The sequence below is a fragment of the Haliotis cracherodii genome, unplaced genomic scaffold (genome assembly GCF_022045235.1).
Source record: "Haliotis cracherodii isolate W230 unplaced genomic scaffold, xgHalCrac1.p SCAF_6, whole genome shotgun sequence".
Taxonomy (NCBI): Eukaryota; Metazoa; Mollusca; class Gastropoda; order Lepetellida; family Haliotidae; genus Haliotis; species Haliotis cracherodii.
Window position 1 is genome coordinate 36,373,230 of NW_027266319.1, and position 15,604 is coordinate 36,388,833.

Sequence of the window (15,604 nt, forward strand, 5' to 3'; positions counted from 1 at the left end):
ACCATCGATCCACGCAATTGGGATCGATGACATGCATCAACCAAGTCAGCGAGCCTGACCACCCGATCCCGTTAGTCTCGTACGACAAGTATAGTCGCCTTTTACGACAAGCATAGTCGCCTTTTCGAAAGCATGGGTTGCTGAAGACCTATTCTACCCTGGATCTTCACCAAGAGAAATGTGGGAAGCATTATTGATAACGTTGTCCACTACCATGATATACATTGTAATAACACATCCTGCTCACAGGGGATATTTATTTTTTATTAATAACACCATCTAAGATATATACTCTGTACACATCCTACTCACATTATTATTTTTTTTTTTGTGGCCGTTTTGACTATTTTATTGACTATGTTACTCTTTGTTACAAACGCTTTTATGGTTCTAACCTTATTTTGATTTACATTCCATGCGTTGGTATTATTTATTTTTCTTTAAATCTAGATTGAATTGTTTTACAATTTTTCAAACATAACACTTTGTTTATGATCTTAAGTTGGATAATTGGGCTGGGTTTATTTTAGTGGTACTTAAACTCTTGGCCAGTTCTCAGACACCCAAGATTCGCCCTAGTGAAAAGGCCAACAGCAAAAAGTCAAAAGGGCCACAAAAATTAGTCGGCTATTTTGTAAAACGGCCACACTATGAAGTCAAAAGGTTCTACGTTTGTCAGCACCAATCCCGTGTTCGTCGACAGTGTCCACTATATATCCGTTTCGACAAAACTGCAATAAAGAATGGGCTATGGTGTCGTGTTCATCAGCAAGGGTAGTAAATATTTATAATTCTGGAAAATATCTTGTTACGACTATTACACCCGAAAAGAATGTCGATGACTTAATAATTATTTGTGTGGAAAAATATTCAGTTTGTCCTGCGACGGAAATAATTATACAATGGCTCTACATACTTTCTGCTTTAGTTGAGTTTGAATAAAGTTAGTGGTTCAAATAAAAAATTATTTATCATTTTTTCAAAATGATGTTTACTTTGTTTATTGTCTATAGCTATAGAGGAAACAGTCGCGATTAACACTTCCGTGTGGAAATAAACTACAAATAGTTGTTACACATATGGTATGTAATAGTTTCCCCACGTTACATCTGTGGCTTGTGACGTCAAATGAAATTCAAGAAAATTAATTAAAATATAACATTAATCAGTATTTAATGAGCATTTTACAGTTATCAAAAAGTGTATAACTAGTATTTCGCAATTGTAAATTTAACACGTGTTTACTTTGACAAACACTATGACGTCACAAACATTACCACGGTTCTAAAGTTGGAAAATCTATCCCATAGTCCAATCCTATAAAGAGGCGCAAGTGGTGTGCCGGACGGTATGGAACAAGGTAAAACTATATATAGATTATTAGTGCAATCGCATTGCACTGCTATCTGACAATGTCCATGTGGTCACGTCAAAATTCTCTAGATACAACAATCTGTTACCATTTGGATTTTCATATATGTCGTTTTATGGGCCTAGGTAATCGTAGAACTAATTGGCGGTTTAGAAAAATAGGAAAATAATGCCGAAGAACAAGAAAAAGGGTAAGTATGTGATGTCGAAACGCCCTTCTTATATATGTACGCGGGAAGGCACATGTGATTCATCCAAACATGGGTTGCCCTGTTGGGGCGATCGGTAACATACGGATGTCAAATTGTCTTCTGAAAATTGGCTGTATCAGTGTTATGAACTAGAAACATAGTATAATTATGTAATGTTTGTCATCTCTCCATGTTAACTAAGTGAATCTTGTTCAAGCAAGAAGGAAACGATCGACCTCGGTAATGGTGAATCAAAGACCTGTTGAATTGGCACGTGTGAAGCCCGTGTGATTCACGAAAGAAAATGTTTCCATGATCGGTTATGTTTTCTTATTTGACATTGTCAACGCTGTTTTACGTATTGGTGTAATGGATTGTATAAGTATATTCATCAAGATATACCACTGTATACCCATACATGGTCAGACAGCTGTTGTCATATGACCTACCTGTTTGTAAACATATGACACGGCGAAAAACGAAAAATTCATGTGGTATGTGTGATACTCTGATAGTGATAGCCATACCCCATAAGTCATAGTTCATGAGTGTAGGGGAATGATGATGTCAATAATATGTACACTTTACAAGCAAGATTAAACACAATATGCCTTAGATTTTGATTTAACTTCTATTCTGTGTAACCAATATGTTATGATGAATTGATCTCAGCTGTTGGCTTATATTTTTGCTGAGTTGGTTTTGTTACTTAAGCATTGATAAACTTCAATTCACAGTATTTCTAAATATACATGTATCCTGTCAATTTCAACTTTTTGTTAAAGATAAGAATCTGTGTTTTCACTGTTAAGGAAAATGTTGTTCAATTGTTTGGAAGTTTGGACCTCCCGACCATTTCAATCAGTCAATGATTATTATCACCACTCACAAGTTGGGGCAGGGATAGAGGAACAGAGTTCGTCCGTCCAATTCTCCAACAATTTTTTCTCAAAAACTATTTAAGGCAGAGAGAAGAAATTTTACGCACTGGTGTTACTGGTCATGATTTTAAATGAGTCGAAAATTGGTGTTGTAATTTCACTCTTTTACAGAGTTATGGCCCTTGCCCCCTTCTTTTCAACTTAGTGCATACTATATATATATACGTTAAATGAAAACAAGTTTTCTCAGAAACCACACTAGAAAGTTGCATGAATGAAAGTTTGCATGCTTATCTATGGTATACTTGTCAAGACACAATTAGAAAATTGGTCCCTTCAGTTGGTGTTTTACAGTGTTACAAGGCCCTTGGTCCATGTTATTTTACATAGGGAAAGACTTCAGCCTTTCGTGTACATATTACTTTCACATTTACTAATTTTTTTCTGATGACATGAAGTGCGTATCTCTATTCAAGGCTTTATAGGATTCTTTTTTTATAGTTATATTCACTACTATGTGAACACACAAAATTCTAATGTGCACCATGACGGGGGACAGTGATAATGCTGTTTTCTTGTTTCAATTAATCGTAACTCTACTACCATCTACCAATAGCTATCTGATATCTTTTTATACCCCTGGCATATAATGAGGGGTTTGATAGTCATCATCTGGTCTGCCTGTCTGTACTTTGTTGCCGGGGCATTACGTGAAAACCGTGAAAGATCTTTCATTCAAACATGGGACTGAAGTCGTGCCTTCTGTTTTGTCAGCTAGGGGATTTATCATCTTCTGATGACTCTTGTTAACGACATGGAGTCAAATGTTTTTGTTTTATGACATGCTACCCCAAGAAACCTTATTGAAGGTTGATTCTGCATTGAAATGATGTCTTGTCTGGCAGGTGGGTTGAAAGTTGCCGATAAGAGTCGGCAAGGTTCACGACCTCCAACTGATGATGAGTGTGATACTGGCGACAACTGGAGCACAGCCAGTGTGCTGTCCGAGGATGCCAACAGCCTACCTGATTCAGGTAACAGTCTTGTATTGCTATAAAGGGGTAATCTCCCTTAGAAGGGGCTACAGACTATGAAGGCAGTAATTATTCAGGGTGAATTTATAAGTAGTTTTCACCCTTGAAAAAAGTCACATACGTTTACATATAATGTGTATATGCACAGTGTAAAGTTTCACCTAATGTTTATTTGTCATTATCATGAACAATGATAATGAATGATATTAAATACAATATATATATATATATATATATATATATATATATATATATATATATATATATATACAACAACGTCAGTAAGGTTTCCCACATTTCTCTTGGTGAAGTGAAGATCCAGGGTAGAATAGATCTTCAGGAATCCATGCTGTAAATGGCGACTGCTTGTCGTAGGAGTCGACTAACGGGACTGGGTGATCAGGCTCTCTGACTTGGTTGATGCATGTCATCATATCCCAACTGCATGGCTCATGATGTCAATCAGTGGATGGTCTGGTCCAGACCCGATTATTTACAGACCTCCATCACATAGCTTGAATATATTGATATTTGATGAGTGCCGCGTTAAACAACAAACCAAACCAAAACCTTGGTACATGTTTTCAGTTGAATTTCATCAGCTTCATTCACGCAGAGAGTATGAGAATAGTTCAGTGAAAATTGACTTAAACTTTATGTGAGCTCATTGGAGTATGAACCTTCATAGAGTGAGGGCAAAGATATGAAGGCCAAATGTGTTGTTCATTCACTTATCAAAGTCAGTTTCGCAGTAATATGACCATGATGACCGACCTCTCGTCCAATGGAAAAAACATTCAGAGTGTAAACTTCACTACAAAATCATTCATTCTGACTCACATTGATGTCCAAGAACATACAGACTGATGTAGGGGGTAGAAATAATGTAATCTTACTATGAGCTGGTACTTGTGCCACCAGGTGGAGATGTCGAGACAGAGGACTCCAATACCCAGGAAGACTTTGAGGACAAACTCAAAGAGTGTATAGAAGGCACCCTGTCTAAGAGGTAGGTTCCTATACACATTCCCATGGTTATTTTAAGTAGAAGTGTCCATAATGATTTAATGATTTCAGTTTAAAAATGTAATGATGAGTTAATGGATAACAGTTGGGGTCTATCCATTAACTGCTTACTGAATTGGAGTGGAAATGTGGACATGATAGAAAGTCAGATTACTTCTTATCCTGACACAACACATTGCAATTTCCTTGTAGACTTTGATCCTGTAACACAGAACCCAAAATGTCCCTCTTCCTCCTCTGGACAGGGATGAGAATCTTCTGCAGATTTTCGAATTTTAGTGACCACAAATTTGTTAAAACCTGATGGATCCCCCCATAAACACCCCCAAATCATGGACCACACTCCATTGCAAAGAAGTTTCAGCTGAAAAAGAAAATATCCACTCTCATCCCTGTTTGGAGCAGTACCTCCAAGTCCAGAAGGAAATTGTAATGTGTTGTGTCAAGATATGTATGAATATCCAAATTCATGTAGATTTGGCAAAAGGCTGTTGCCATCTGCTAGCATGTTTGTTAACTGAAACTTGTCATTGACAATTTGTAAACTCCTGTCTTTGCAAATTGATCCTATCAGGTACATATAAATGATGTTTGGATTTAATGAATTGCAAGATATATATTGTATGCATTTAATATGAAATTACCCTTTTTCAACAAATACTATTGGACAATTTAAATTGATCATCTATGTAGGGTAACAGATAAATGATTATCATAACATTATTCATAGTCTACACTTAAATTTGATGATGCTTTTTTGTCATTCCCATTTAGTGCTGTGACTAGAAAGAGTTGTTTGGAGGGAATTCAGAAATCCTTCAGCAAGAAGTACATCCTGGAGTTCCTCACAGACAGGTGTGTTGTTGTTGTATACAAACAGGGAATAACAGATCATAGCTCTGTAGAAAGGCTTGATACAAGTGATATATTGGACTAGTCACAGTATATTTTGATAGAGACTTTGGTCTGTATGACATTATTCTCAAGACAAGTTACGTCATTTATTTTTGCCTAATTGACCCATAGGGATTCCCTGCAACCTATGCTGGTTGTAAGAGGCAGCTAAATGGATTGGGTGGTCAGGCTCAGTGGTTTATTTGATTACGTGTCATCATACCTTGAGAGAGTGAGTTGGGTTTAGCGTCGCTTTTAACAGTATTCCAGTTATATCATGGCATGTCAGCTTAATGTGGGAGGAAAGCCCCAAGTGATGCAGGTCTCACACATTTACCACTTCGTTGAAACCCACAAGCATTGTATGGTGCTGACAAACTTAGAAACATAACCTGGGCGAACCCGCACTCGAACCCTGGCATGCCCAAGGGACACAACTCTGCACAGCAAATCACGGCGCCTTAGACGACTTGGCAACCCATGCCCCCTCATCATACTGAAGGTGGATTTTTGCCCACAATTTCAATATCTGGATGGTCTGGTCCAGATTTGATTATGTTAAGACCACCATCATATAGCAGCAGCATTAAACAACACACAAACAAATTTTACCTAAAATGTAACAAAAAAGATGATAATTACACAGATCAGGATTTCTCTGGGTCCTGTAAGAGGAAGATTTCTACCTTTGGAATGTTAGTAAAAAATTTAAAAATTCGAATGATTAAGACTCCAAATGTTATTCTTGTCATTTTTCCTGATCTACCAGGACCTTCTCTCCACCTCTTGATATTGAGCTTGTTCCACAGGAAGGTGACTGTTGCTGATTGTCTGACTAAGTGTCTACGTAAGGGAAAGGGAGACGAGCAGGCCCTAGCTGCCTCATGTATAGCACTCCTCATCACACAACTTGGGGAAGAGGCAGAGGCTTTGTTTGTAGAGTTACGTCCCTTTATGCTCACCGTCATGGCCGACAAGTCAGCGTCTGTGAAAGCAAGGGGAAAGGTGGGTGAAAGAATCCAAAGAATTTATCTGCCACACGTTTTACTTCAATAAGTTTCTTTGGAACTTTTACGTGCATTGTTACTTCTTTTACTGAGTTGCATCAATCAAAACATTTGTTCCCCTGTTGGTGTGTTTGTTCCTCCATGGTGGGACTTTTACAATCGATATAATAAAACTGTCTAAAAAGAGGGGTTTTGTTGAGGGGGCAGTCCAAAATAATAGGGTATGGTTTTTGAGGGAAAAGGAAAAAAAGGAACTAACCTTAAGATATATTGTATAGTGTTTTAGTCGTGTTAAAATGTTGTTTTGTTGTTTTTTTAAATATTTTAGCATTAAATATCTACTTTAATACCAATGTTGAGAGTTTTCAAGTTGTGCAATTTTGTTGGCCCAGAATTTACACTGTAACCTGTTGGTCCTAAGCAATGTAGTTCTATAACTGAGTATTGTCAGTATTGGCCTGTGTAAATGTCTGCATGTCTGTCTGTTGTAGTGTGCCAATGCCTTGGCTATATGCAACTTCCTGGCAGGGGAAGACCTTGAGGTGAGTGTCTCAGTCATGCGATCTTACACTTCCAAAAGTCATCCTTTTGATATAGAATAGTAATACAAGTATCACTTTTGCTGTACAGTATAAGAAGTGTTCCATAAACATATAGTGGTATTATTACCCCGAGAAACCATTGTTACTACTATTATCAAACAGACCATATGATTTATACAATATTCCTGCATTATGCTATCACTACACCTCTTGCTCGTGTGTTTGCAGCATGTTCGAACTGTGATGACAGCCCTAGAGGACGTCTTTAGAGCCTCTTATGTGAAGGGAGACAACTCCTCCCCTTCTCACTCGCCTGAGGTGTGCGCGATGCATTCCAAGGCACTCTCAGGGTGGTGTCTTCTCCTGTCCATTGCACCATCCTTCCTTGTAGAAGAGATGGTTTCCAGGTACTGAATTGTAAATCACTCAATGTTGTATATTCTTGGAAAGTAGATCGATCTTGTTTTCAGTGATAAGTCACTGGGATCAACTGAAGCCATTACTAATGAACACTCTGTGCCTTTGGCCACTGGAAGGAAACTCCACATTTGTAGCGTTAAAGCTGCCTTAGTATGAATTGGAGTCATCAGATCATCATTTTGGTTACTGGGGGGAGAATGAGTGACTACCGGGCCTAGTTTGACTGTACTTGGGGGCGGGGGCGGGGGAGAATGAGTGACTACCAGCCCTAGTTTGACTGTACTGGGGGGTGGGGGCAGGGGAGAATGAGTGACTACCAGGTCTAGTTTGACTGTACTGGGGGGTGGGGGCGGGGGAGAATGAGTGACTACCAGGCCTAGTTTGACTGTACTGGGGGGTGGGGGCAGGGGAGAATGAGTGACTACCAGGTCTAGTTTGACTGTACTGGGGGATGGGGTTGGGGGAGAATGAGTGACTACCAGGCCTAGTTTGACTGTCATAAGGGACTACTAACAAGATGATTAGATCAGGTGGTCAAGTTCTCTGACTTGCTTGATGCAAAACCTTTACAGACCATCGTCATATAGCTGGAACGGGTGGTCGGGTAGCCTAGTGGTTAAAGCGTTCACTTGTCATGCCAAAGACCCGGATTCGATTCCCGACATGGGTACAATGTGTGAAGCCCACTTCTGGTGTCCCCTGCTATGATATTGCTGGAATATTGCTAAAATCGGTGTAAAACCATACTCACTCACTCACTGTAGCTGGAACAATGCTGAGTGTGGTGTTATGCTGAGTGCTGTGTCAACGTCGTATAACTGGAATATACTGAGTGAGATGTCTAACAACAAAGCAAGGACCACTGGGATTCAACTTAACCTGAAACATGACCAATACCAATACCAGCCTGAATAGTGATCACAAATTTGACACCACCTAAAAGTCTGAAATTGTACTGGCCCTTCAAGTACAGTTAACAGTTGACTAGCTGACAAGTGCAAGTTTGCATCCCTGACGCTGTGATGATAAAGATGTACTATTGCTGGCCGAGACATGAACCCATTCACACTAGTCTCAACACTGCCCATTTCATCCACTGATAGCTTGTGACAGTATCATTGTTAAATTGATCATTGTCTTTTTTCAGTCACCTGGACCGCATGACGGGACTCTTGCGGAGCTCTGACGTGGACCTGCGAATAACAGCTGGGGAGGCCATAGCTCTCATGTATGAACTGAGTCGAGAGGGGGATGAGGTACGCTGCAGGGACACTCTAGAACATCTGTAGACTAAGTCTGATGAAGATTCAGAAATAGGAATAGGTCCCCAGTAATCCATGCTTGTCGTAACATAAGGATTGTGTTCACAGTTTGTGATTTGGCTAATGATGTTAATTATCCCAGGGGGGGCACAGGTGGCCCAGTAGTCTAAGGCTCCGCGATTCGCTGTGCAGAATTGCTCCACTTGGGCACGCCAGAAACCTATGACTGTGGGTTCAAAACCCGGTTTGCTCCGATTATATTTCTAGGTTTGTCAGCACCATACCCATGCTCGTCTGTTTCACCGAAGTGGTAAACGTCTGAGACCTGCATCACTTGGGGCTTTCCTCCCACATTAAGCTGGCACGCTGTGATATAACTGGAATACTGTTAAAAGCGGTGTTAAACCCAACTCACTCACACTCACTAATTATCCCAGGGGCAAGGACTCATTTATGTGCTCATGGTTTCACCAAAGTGGTAAACGTCTGAGTCATACATCACTTCAGGCTTTCCTCCTACATTAAGCTGACAACATTGTGATGTTACTGAAATACTGTTAAAAGCAGTGTTAAGCCTAACTCATTGCTTAATTATTGCTGACTGGGCATATTCATTTACTCTGTGTAGAATGACTTCAATAAGAAACTGTCCACTCAATGTTAACTCACCTCAAGCATTATGATAAAAATTATAAGTTGCCATACATTTTAGCAGTAGTTATTAGTGGTAATTATTCAAGTATATTCAAGTTTATCATATAGCTTTCATGAAGCATTGGTAGAACCTGGTCTAAAACATGCCATGTTTTAATCTGTTTTGACAGGACTTTGAAGGACCCAAAATGCTGGAATTGTGCGAGTTATTGAAACAGCTGGCAACAGATTCAAATAAATTCCGTGCCAAGAAGGATCGTCGTCAACAACGATCTAGTTTCCGTGATATCCTGCGTACAATTGAGGTAAAATTTACTTTCTTGCATCATTGCCCATCACAAAGTACTTGGGTACTGAAAGAGATTATGAAAGTATTCCTTTTAAACATAATATGTTAATATTTGTGTGGAAAAGAATGGATAATATGTCAAACCCTTTGGAGCACTGTATATATGTGTTTTGGTACAGACGGTAGAGTACATATTACCAGTAGTATGAACAGTGCTCAGTCTAGTTAACAGAGCTCCATATAAGCTGCGTATCTGCGTGAAATATGCATCAGAAATGCAGAAATACTCAGTAAAATAAAATCCCAAGCGTATCAAATACGCAACAAACATTACAGATTACGCTACAAAAATAAAACTTGTGCGTATCATCAAAATATAAGTTAATGGGAAAAGACCAGGCAATGAGTGTTGCTGCTCTCCAACATGAAGACTTCACCAAGATAATTCTTAATTTAAAACATGGAAGTAAAGAGATGGTGTTGCCCTGTTGCAGGAGTGGGATGCCCCCGACATGTCCATCAAGTTTGGAGTTGAAGGACTACACCTGGACTCATGGGTCAGGAAGAAGCAGTACGACACCTTCTGTGACCTCCTGGGGTCAGGGATCTACCAACACCTCCAGGTAACACACACATCTTGTTGTCAGGTGTCTCGATTGGATGTTTAAGCAAATTGGGTATTGGGTATTCTGTAGGTGTATTATCGATCCCATTGTGTATTCTGAAGGTGTATTATTTATTGCAGGAGAATACATTAATCAGAGAGATCTTTGGCCTGGGAGCACCGAGGCCCATTGGAGCAAAACCACCCCAAAAACTGACCAAGTTTGAAAGGGTAAGTGTACTCTTGTAAGCAGATTACCCAATAATTAGTGAGGATCAGGTGGTCAGGCTGACTTGGTTGATGTATGTCATCATATCCTACATTGTGTGGATCAATGCTCATGATGTCAATCACTAGAATGTCTGGTCCAGACTTGATTATTTACAGACCGTCATCATGTAGCTGGAATATTGCTGAGTGTGGCATTAAACAACAAAGAAACAGCTAACTATCATGTGCCATTTATGCTCATTAACACTTTTGGATGTGACATTATCTCTGATGTGAATGTTTCCTATGAGCGTCTTGCATACTTTTGTCATAGTAATTCCAATCTAAGATGAAAGGGGGGCACGGGTGGCCCAGTCATCTAAGGCGCCGTGATTCGCTGTGCAGAGTTGCGTCCATTGGGCACGCCAGAAACCTATGATTGTGGGTTCGAATCCCAGTTCGCCCCGATTTTGTTTCTTGGTTTGTTAGCACCATACCCGTGGTCGTGGGTTTCACCGAAGTGGTAAAAGTCTGAGACCTGCATCACTTCGGGCTTTCCTCCCACATTAAGCTGACACGCCGTGATATAAGTGGAATACTGTTAAAAGCGGCGTTAAACCCAACTCACTCACTCACGAAGATGAAAGCATACCATTGTTGAGAGAGGGAAATTAGTTTGAATGTTGTTGACCTTGAAATTTCTTTTTGCAGAATATGTACAATGCAGCTGCATTCAAGGCTAGGACCAAACTTCGTCAGAAGCATCGAGACAAGCGGTCTGTCAGTGTCAACGGTGTTTGATGACACTGTTCTCTAGGTTTTGGACTTTGTCAATCACACGTGGTGCATTGTGATTGTAGCGTCGTCATGGCCGTAGGAGTGACTCCCATTGGAAGACGAATACTCTGCAGATGATGTATACTTGTAGCATGTAGCCTAGATGGTTTCACTGTAATGCTGAGCGATGTCAAGCTTTTAGTGAGTTTTTCCTCACCAGGTGGTGCCTTAAAGTTCATTGCATCCTAAACAACCTGGTTGTTGTCTTGTGAAGGTCAAGGTCACCACCAGTTTTATTTTATGCCTTAAGGTCGGTTACAAGCTCTGCAGTGAGTATATATACAGGGTAGTTGTTAGTGAATGTTCTCCGTCAGTAACATGGCACCTCTATTTATTATTTTTTGTCAGGGATATTATTTGGCTAATTGCAATTATGGATGCATGTGAGCACAGATGCTGCATGAGTGCTCTAACATCATGCATAACAGTGCTTTACGAAGAGGCATTACAACAAGTGGTCAATGATGTTTTTCTGTGTGTAATGCATTTTAGGATATTTAATGTTAACGCTTTTATTACCTTTGGAGAAAGTAGGTTATTTTCATGTCATTATGATCTTGGATGAAGTGCCACCAGTATGTGCAACACAAAATGGTTGGGAAAAGCTGACTCATTAAAACCAGAATCCCACAGCAAATTTAGCCCGCCAATATAAACATGATGTTTTACATGTACAAGTTTGCTAGAATATCTATTGGCATTCGTTTGTTAACTTGTTGTTTGTCTTGGGGTATGAAGACTTTATTTACTAACTTTGTTTGTTTTCCCAGTGGCTGAAGGGTTTTCTCTTCATGTCATAGAACCAGGTTAAATTGCATACGTGTACTGTTGTGAAACCCTTGCCAAGGTTTTGCTGCAATAGCGTTAGAAGGACCACATAATCTCTCATGCTCATCTAATGGTTATGTGTTATTTATTGAGCTGCAAGGAAAAAGGAAACACCAACAGTAGTCAATATATTGTGCATTTGTACGTTGCCTCTGCTCACTGGTATGTGTCATGAGTGTGACTAAACAGATTATTGACTGTGATAGTGTGTGTATGCTGTACAAAAATTGTATTCATATGCCTTGATACTCAGTCTTTTACAACCAGTTTTGAAATCCAGAGATGCCAACTGTTAGACTGTGGGGGAAACATCACACTACTTCGAGCAGTATGTCAATACAATGAAGTGAAATGTGTTACAAATTTTGTCTGAAATCATCACATGTAGTTTAATCTAGCTCTTGACCATCCTATGTCATTGACACATAGGTATACAAACAGATGACACTTGATTAATCATCATTTGTTAGTTTGTGGGGACATGGTTTACAACTTTTCAGGAATTTGGGAGATGAAACCTAAAGCGAAAGATTAATTATTTTCAGCAGAATCCTGCAGTCATACATGCCAGTTACAATTACTGATTTATTTTGAAAGTAATTATTTTAGATGCCAATTATCCCATATACATGTATTCCCAATGCCCAACTTTGGTTGGTGTCTGTGTCAGCCAGATGCACTGATTTACATCAGTATTTGGGGACTGTTACAATGTCACAGGATTTGTGAACATATGTTCAAATTCTGTTATATTTTGCCTTAAAAAACTGCAAAATGTTCAAGTCCATATTTCCTGATTCTGTTTTGTTACAAGAAAATAATTAAAAGTCATCAAAACCAAATGCATGTATCCAAGTCATTCAACAGTGTCTGTATTGTTCCACTGCCCCATGTCGCGTGTCACCTATCGGCGTCCCTCCTATGGCTTGATGATTGCGCTGATTGTTTTTACCTGCCTTGTGTTGTTGTTTGCAGCTGTGAAGCTCACCTGGACATATAGTCGCTACGTCTGTGATGTTTGGTATCATGGGTTCCCGTTATTAGTAGGCTTGTTATGCAGGCAGGGCAATAGCAGATAGTATCTCAATATCTACTGGCCTTGGCCACTTGAAACCAGCTGTTGTGATTGGTCGGATCCTGTTATGACCCTCGCCAGTTATCCTTTAACTGTCACCATGGTTACCTCTAGTTCCTGGATCAGGCAGGTAAAAGTGCTTGTTCCAAATAAAAATAAGAGGGATCCACTCTACAGTGGGACAGCATTAGATTTCAAAACACTGTAGGTTTGTCTCCTAAATGTATGATGAGAGTTTGCATTAGGTTCTTGAACGAACCTATTCTCCCCCTTGACTTAGGAATAAGGAATTCTGGAGGTTGTGTAAATAGTTGAATTGTTCCTACTCCAGTGTTAAGGGATGGTTGATGTTACTCGTATGATGCGATCATTAAAAATAGATCTTGTTTTAATAATGGAATTTCTAGTTGAATTAACTCCTCAGGATCAGGATATAATTAGTTATATTGAACCAGTTTGATTGTTTTATTCTGGAAGATTTGTCATGCGTCATGTTTGGTTTGTGCATGTTCCAAGAGGATCATTATTCAAATTATGGGATGGTTATATGCTCTTTAAGTAATTTGATATAAAAATTATTTGTGTGCGTTATGTTATGAATAAATGCTGATATGGTGAAATGCATTTTCACTTTACTAATAGTCAGATAAACTCAGATAAATATTTATTTTTTGGTAACCGTGTGAATTTCCCATTGATGCAGGTCGTTGACCAACAACAGCCAGTACTGCTGTACAGATATAGAAAATATGTGTTTCTGGTTTCCCCAACCCCCTTATCTGCCACCCTTGAAGTTACCATAGCTTTCATGGCCACTCCTGTATTGTCTGTATTTTGTTCCACCAGCGTTCAATTGTTGCCCAACATTACTGATAAGACCATCAAAATCTACATTTGATAGCAGTGTTACTGACCTACTGAAACCTACCATTTTCAAAGAAAAAGTAAAACAAAAACAATCCTATTCTGACCTAGCTATCATATTTTGGAATGGGCAGAAATAGAAATACAGTTTTGTTTTGGCCCAAATAGGAGTTGGATGACTTCCTTGATCCTTGTGTTGTGTTGTGTGGTAGAGTGATGTGATGAAATCACTTCCTAAATGCTTCTTGTATTATATCAATGTGAATGTATAGAGCAACTCATGATTTTCAAATGGGCGAAAATTTGGAACAATTAAATTCCATTTTTGTTGTTATTTGCTTGTCATATAAATATATATATTTTCATGAGAAAATAGTTTGTTATTGCTACTTATTTCTTTAATGTACCACAGACTTCCTTTGAGGATAGAAGCGATCACTCCTATGTTTTTTTATATAATTTTTTTTTTTTTTTTTTAAAGGCATAATGATATCTTTTCATATTGAATATTTATGCTGTTGGGACTTGTTAGGAAAGGTGTTTATACTGTAGGACTGAAATGTTTTTTATGAAGGCGATCAATAACAAAAGTGTCTTTTGTTCTGATATATTTCATGGATGATCTATTTTAATGTTTCTCATGGTAGGGTGTTCATCACAAATTACAAACAAGATCTCATTGTACTTCTGTGAATGTAAAATTGTAAAATATTTTTTATCCTGAAGGATTTAATTGTACATATTTAAACAGCTGTTTTAGATATGGGGGCATTTTCCGGTTTATATACATATACATACAAAACCCGTGTCTTTTCAAATCCTCCGATGTTTGACATCCATAGTCTGTAAGCAAACCAGTGTGACCTTCACCTACTAAGCTCCCCAGTCATCTCCACAACTTTTTAGCATTTTGTTTGTCAACTTTTAGCAGAACATGGGATGAATTGTTTCAGATGTACACTTGTGTATTTCATTCTTTTAATTTCGTTTTATTCATAGTGTATGGCAACCAAATGAAATAAAGCCACCAATTGCTACAAATCGAAGATTTAGCTTGTGTGTTGAAGGGAAGTTCTTAAATGCCACTAGAACTTCCACTACTGTGGATTAAACATACAACAGTATCAATTGGCAGTGTTACCCTGCCTGGCGCTTGGCATAAGGCGATAAACAATTAAGGACTGGTCGCCTTGGAGCCAGTATACTGTGTCAGAGGGGGTATTAATGTTAAACTTCGACATGTTATCCCATTGGGCTAACACTATAAAATCGGCATTGGTCCGAACTTGCCCGCACGCACGCACGCACACACACACATCTTATAAGTGCAATTACCTTGAGCACAACGATTAACCCCCACTGCTGCCCCATTGTGAGTGAGGCAACTCAGTTATCGAAGCTGATATGCTGCTGACTGGGATAACTTTCAAGAGAGATTAATGTGGATTTTGGATGAGACACATTATGAATAAACATAGTCTGCGAGCCAGAGCATAGTCTTTTATGGCAAGCATGGGTTGCTGAAGACCTATTCTAACCCGGATCTTCACGGGTCCCCACACAGAGAACATCAAAAACGTTTTGTTTGCATATATTATTAATTCGATTCAAATAG

General features: G+C 39.0%; 1 protein-coding gene across 1 annotated transcript; it reads left to right on the forward strand.

Moving 5' to 3' along the window:
* The first annotated feature begins 1,360 nt into the window (after positions 1 to 1,360).
* LOC139444740 (interferon-related developmental regulator 1-like) lies at positions 1,361 to 15,024 on the forward strand. The gene is made up of 12 exons (XM_071225676.1): positions 1,361 to 1,562; positions 3,349 to 3,477; positions 4,399 to 4,486; positions 5,278 to 5,358; positions 6,207 to 6,402; positions 6,896 to 6,946; positions 7,175 to 7,353; positions 8,514 to 8,622; positions 9,453 to 9,587; positions 10,066 to 10,194; positions 10,317 to 10,406; positions 11,097 to 15,024. The coding sequence occupies exons 1-12, from the start codon at positions 1,541 to 1,543 to the stop codon at positions 11,184 to 11,186; spliced, it is 1,299 nt and encodes a 432-aa protein (XP_071081777.1). The 5' UTR covers positions 1,361 to 1,540; the 3' UTR covers positions 11,187 to 15,024.
* Positions 15,025 to 15,604: the final 580 nt, after the last annotated feature.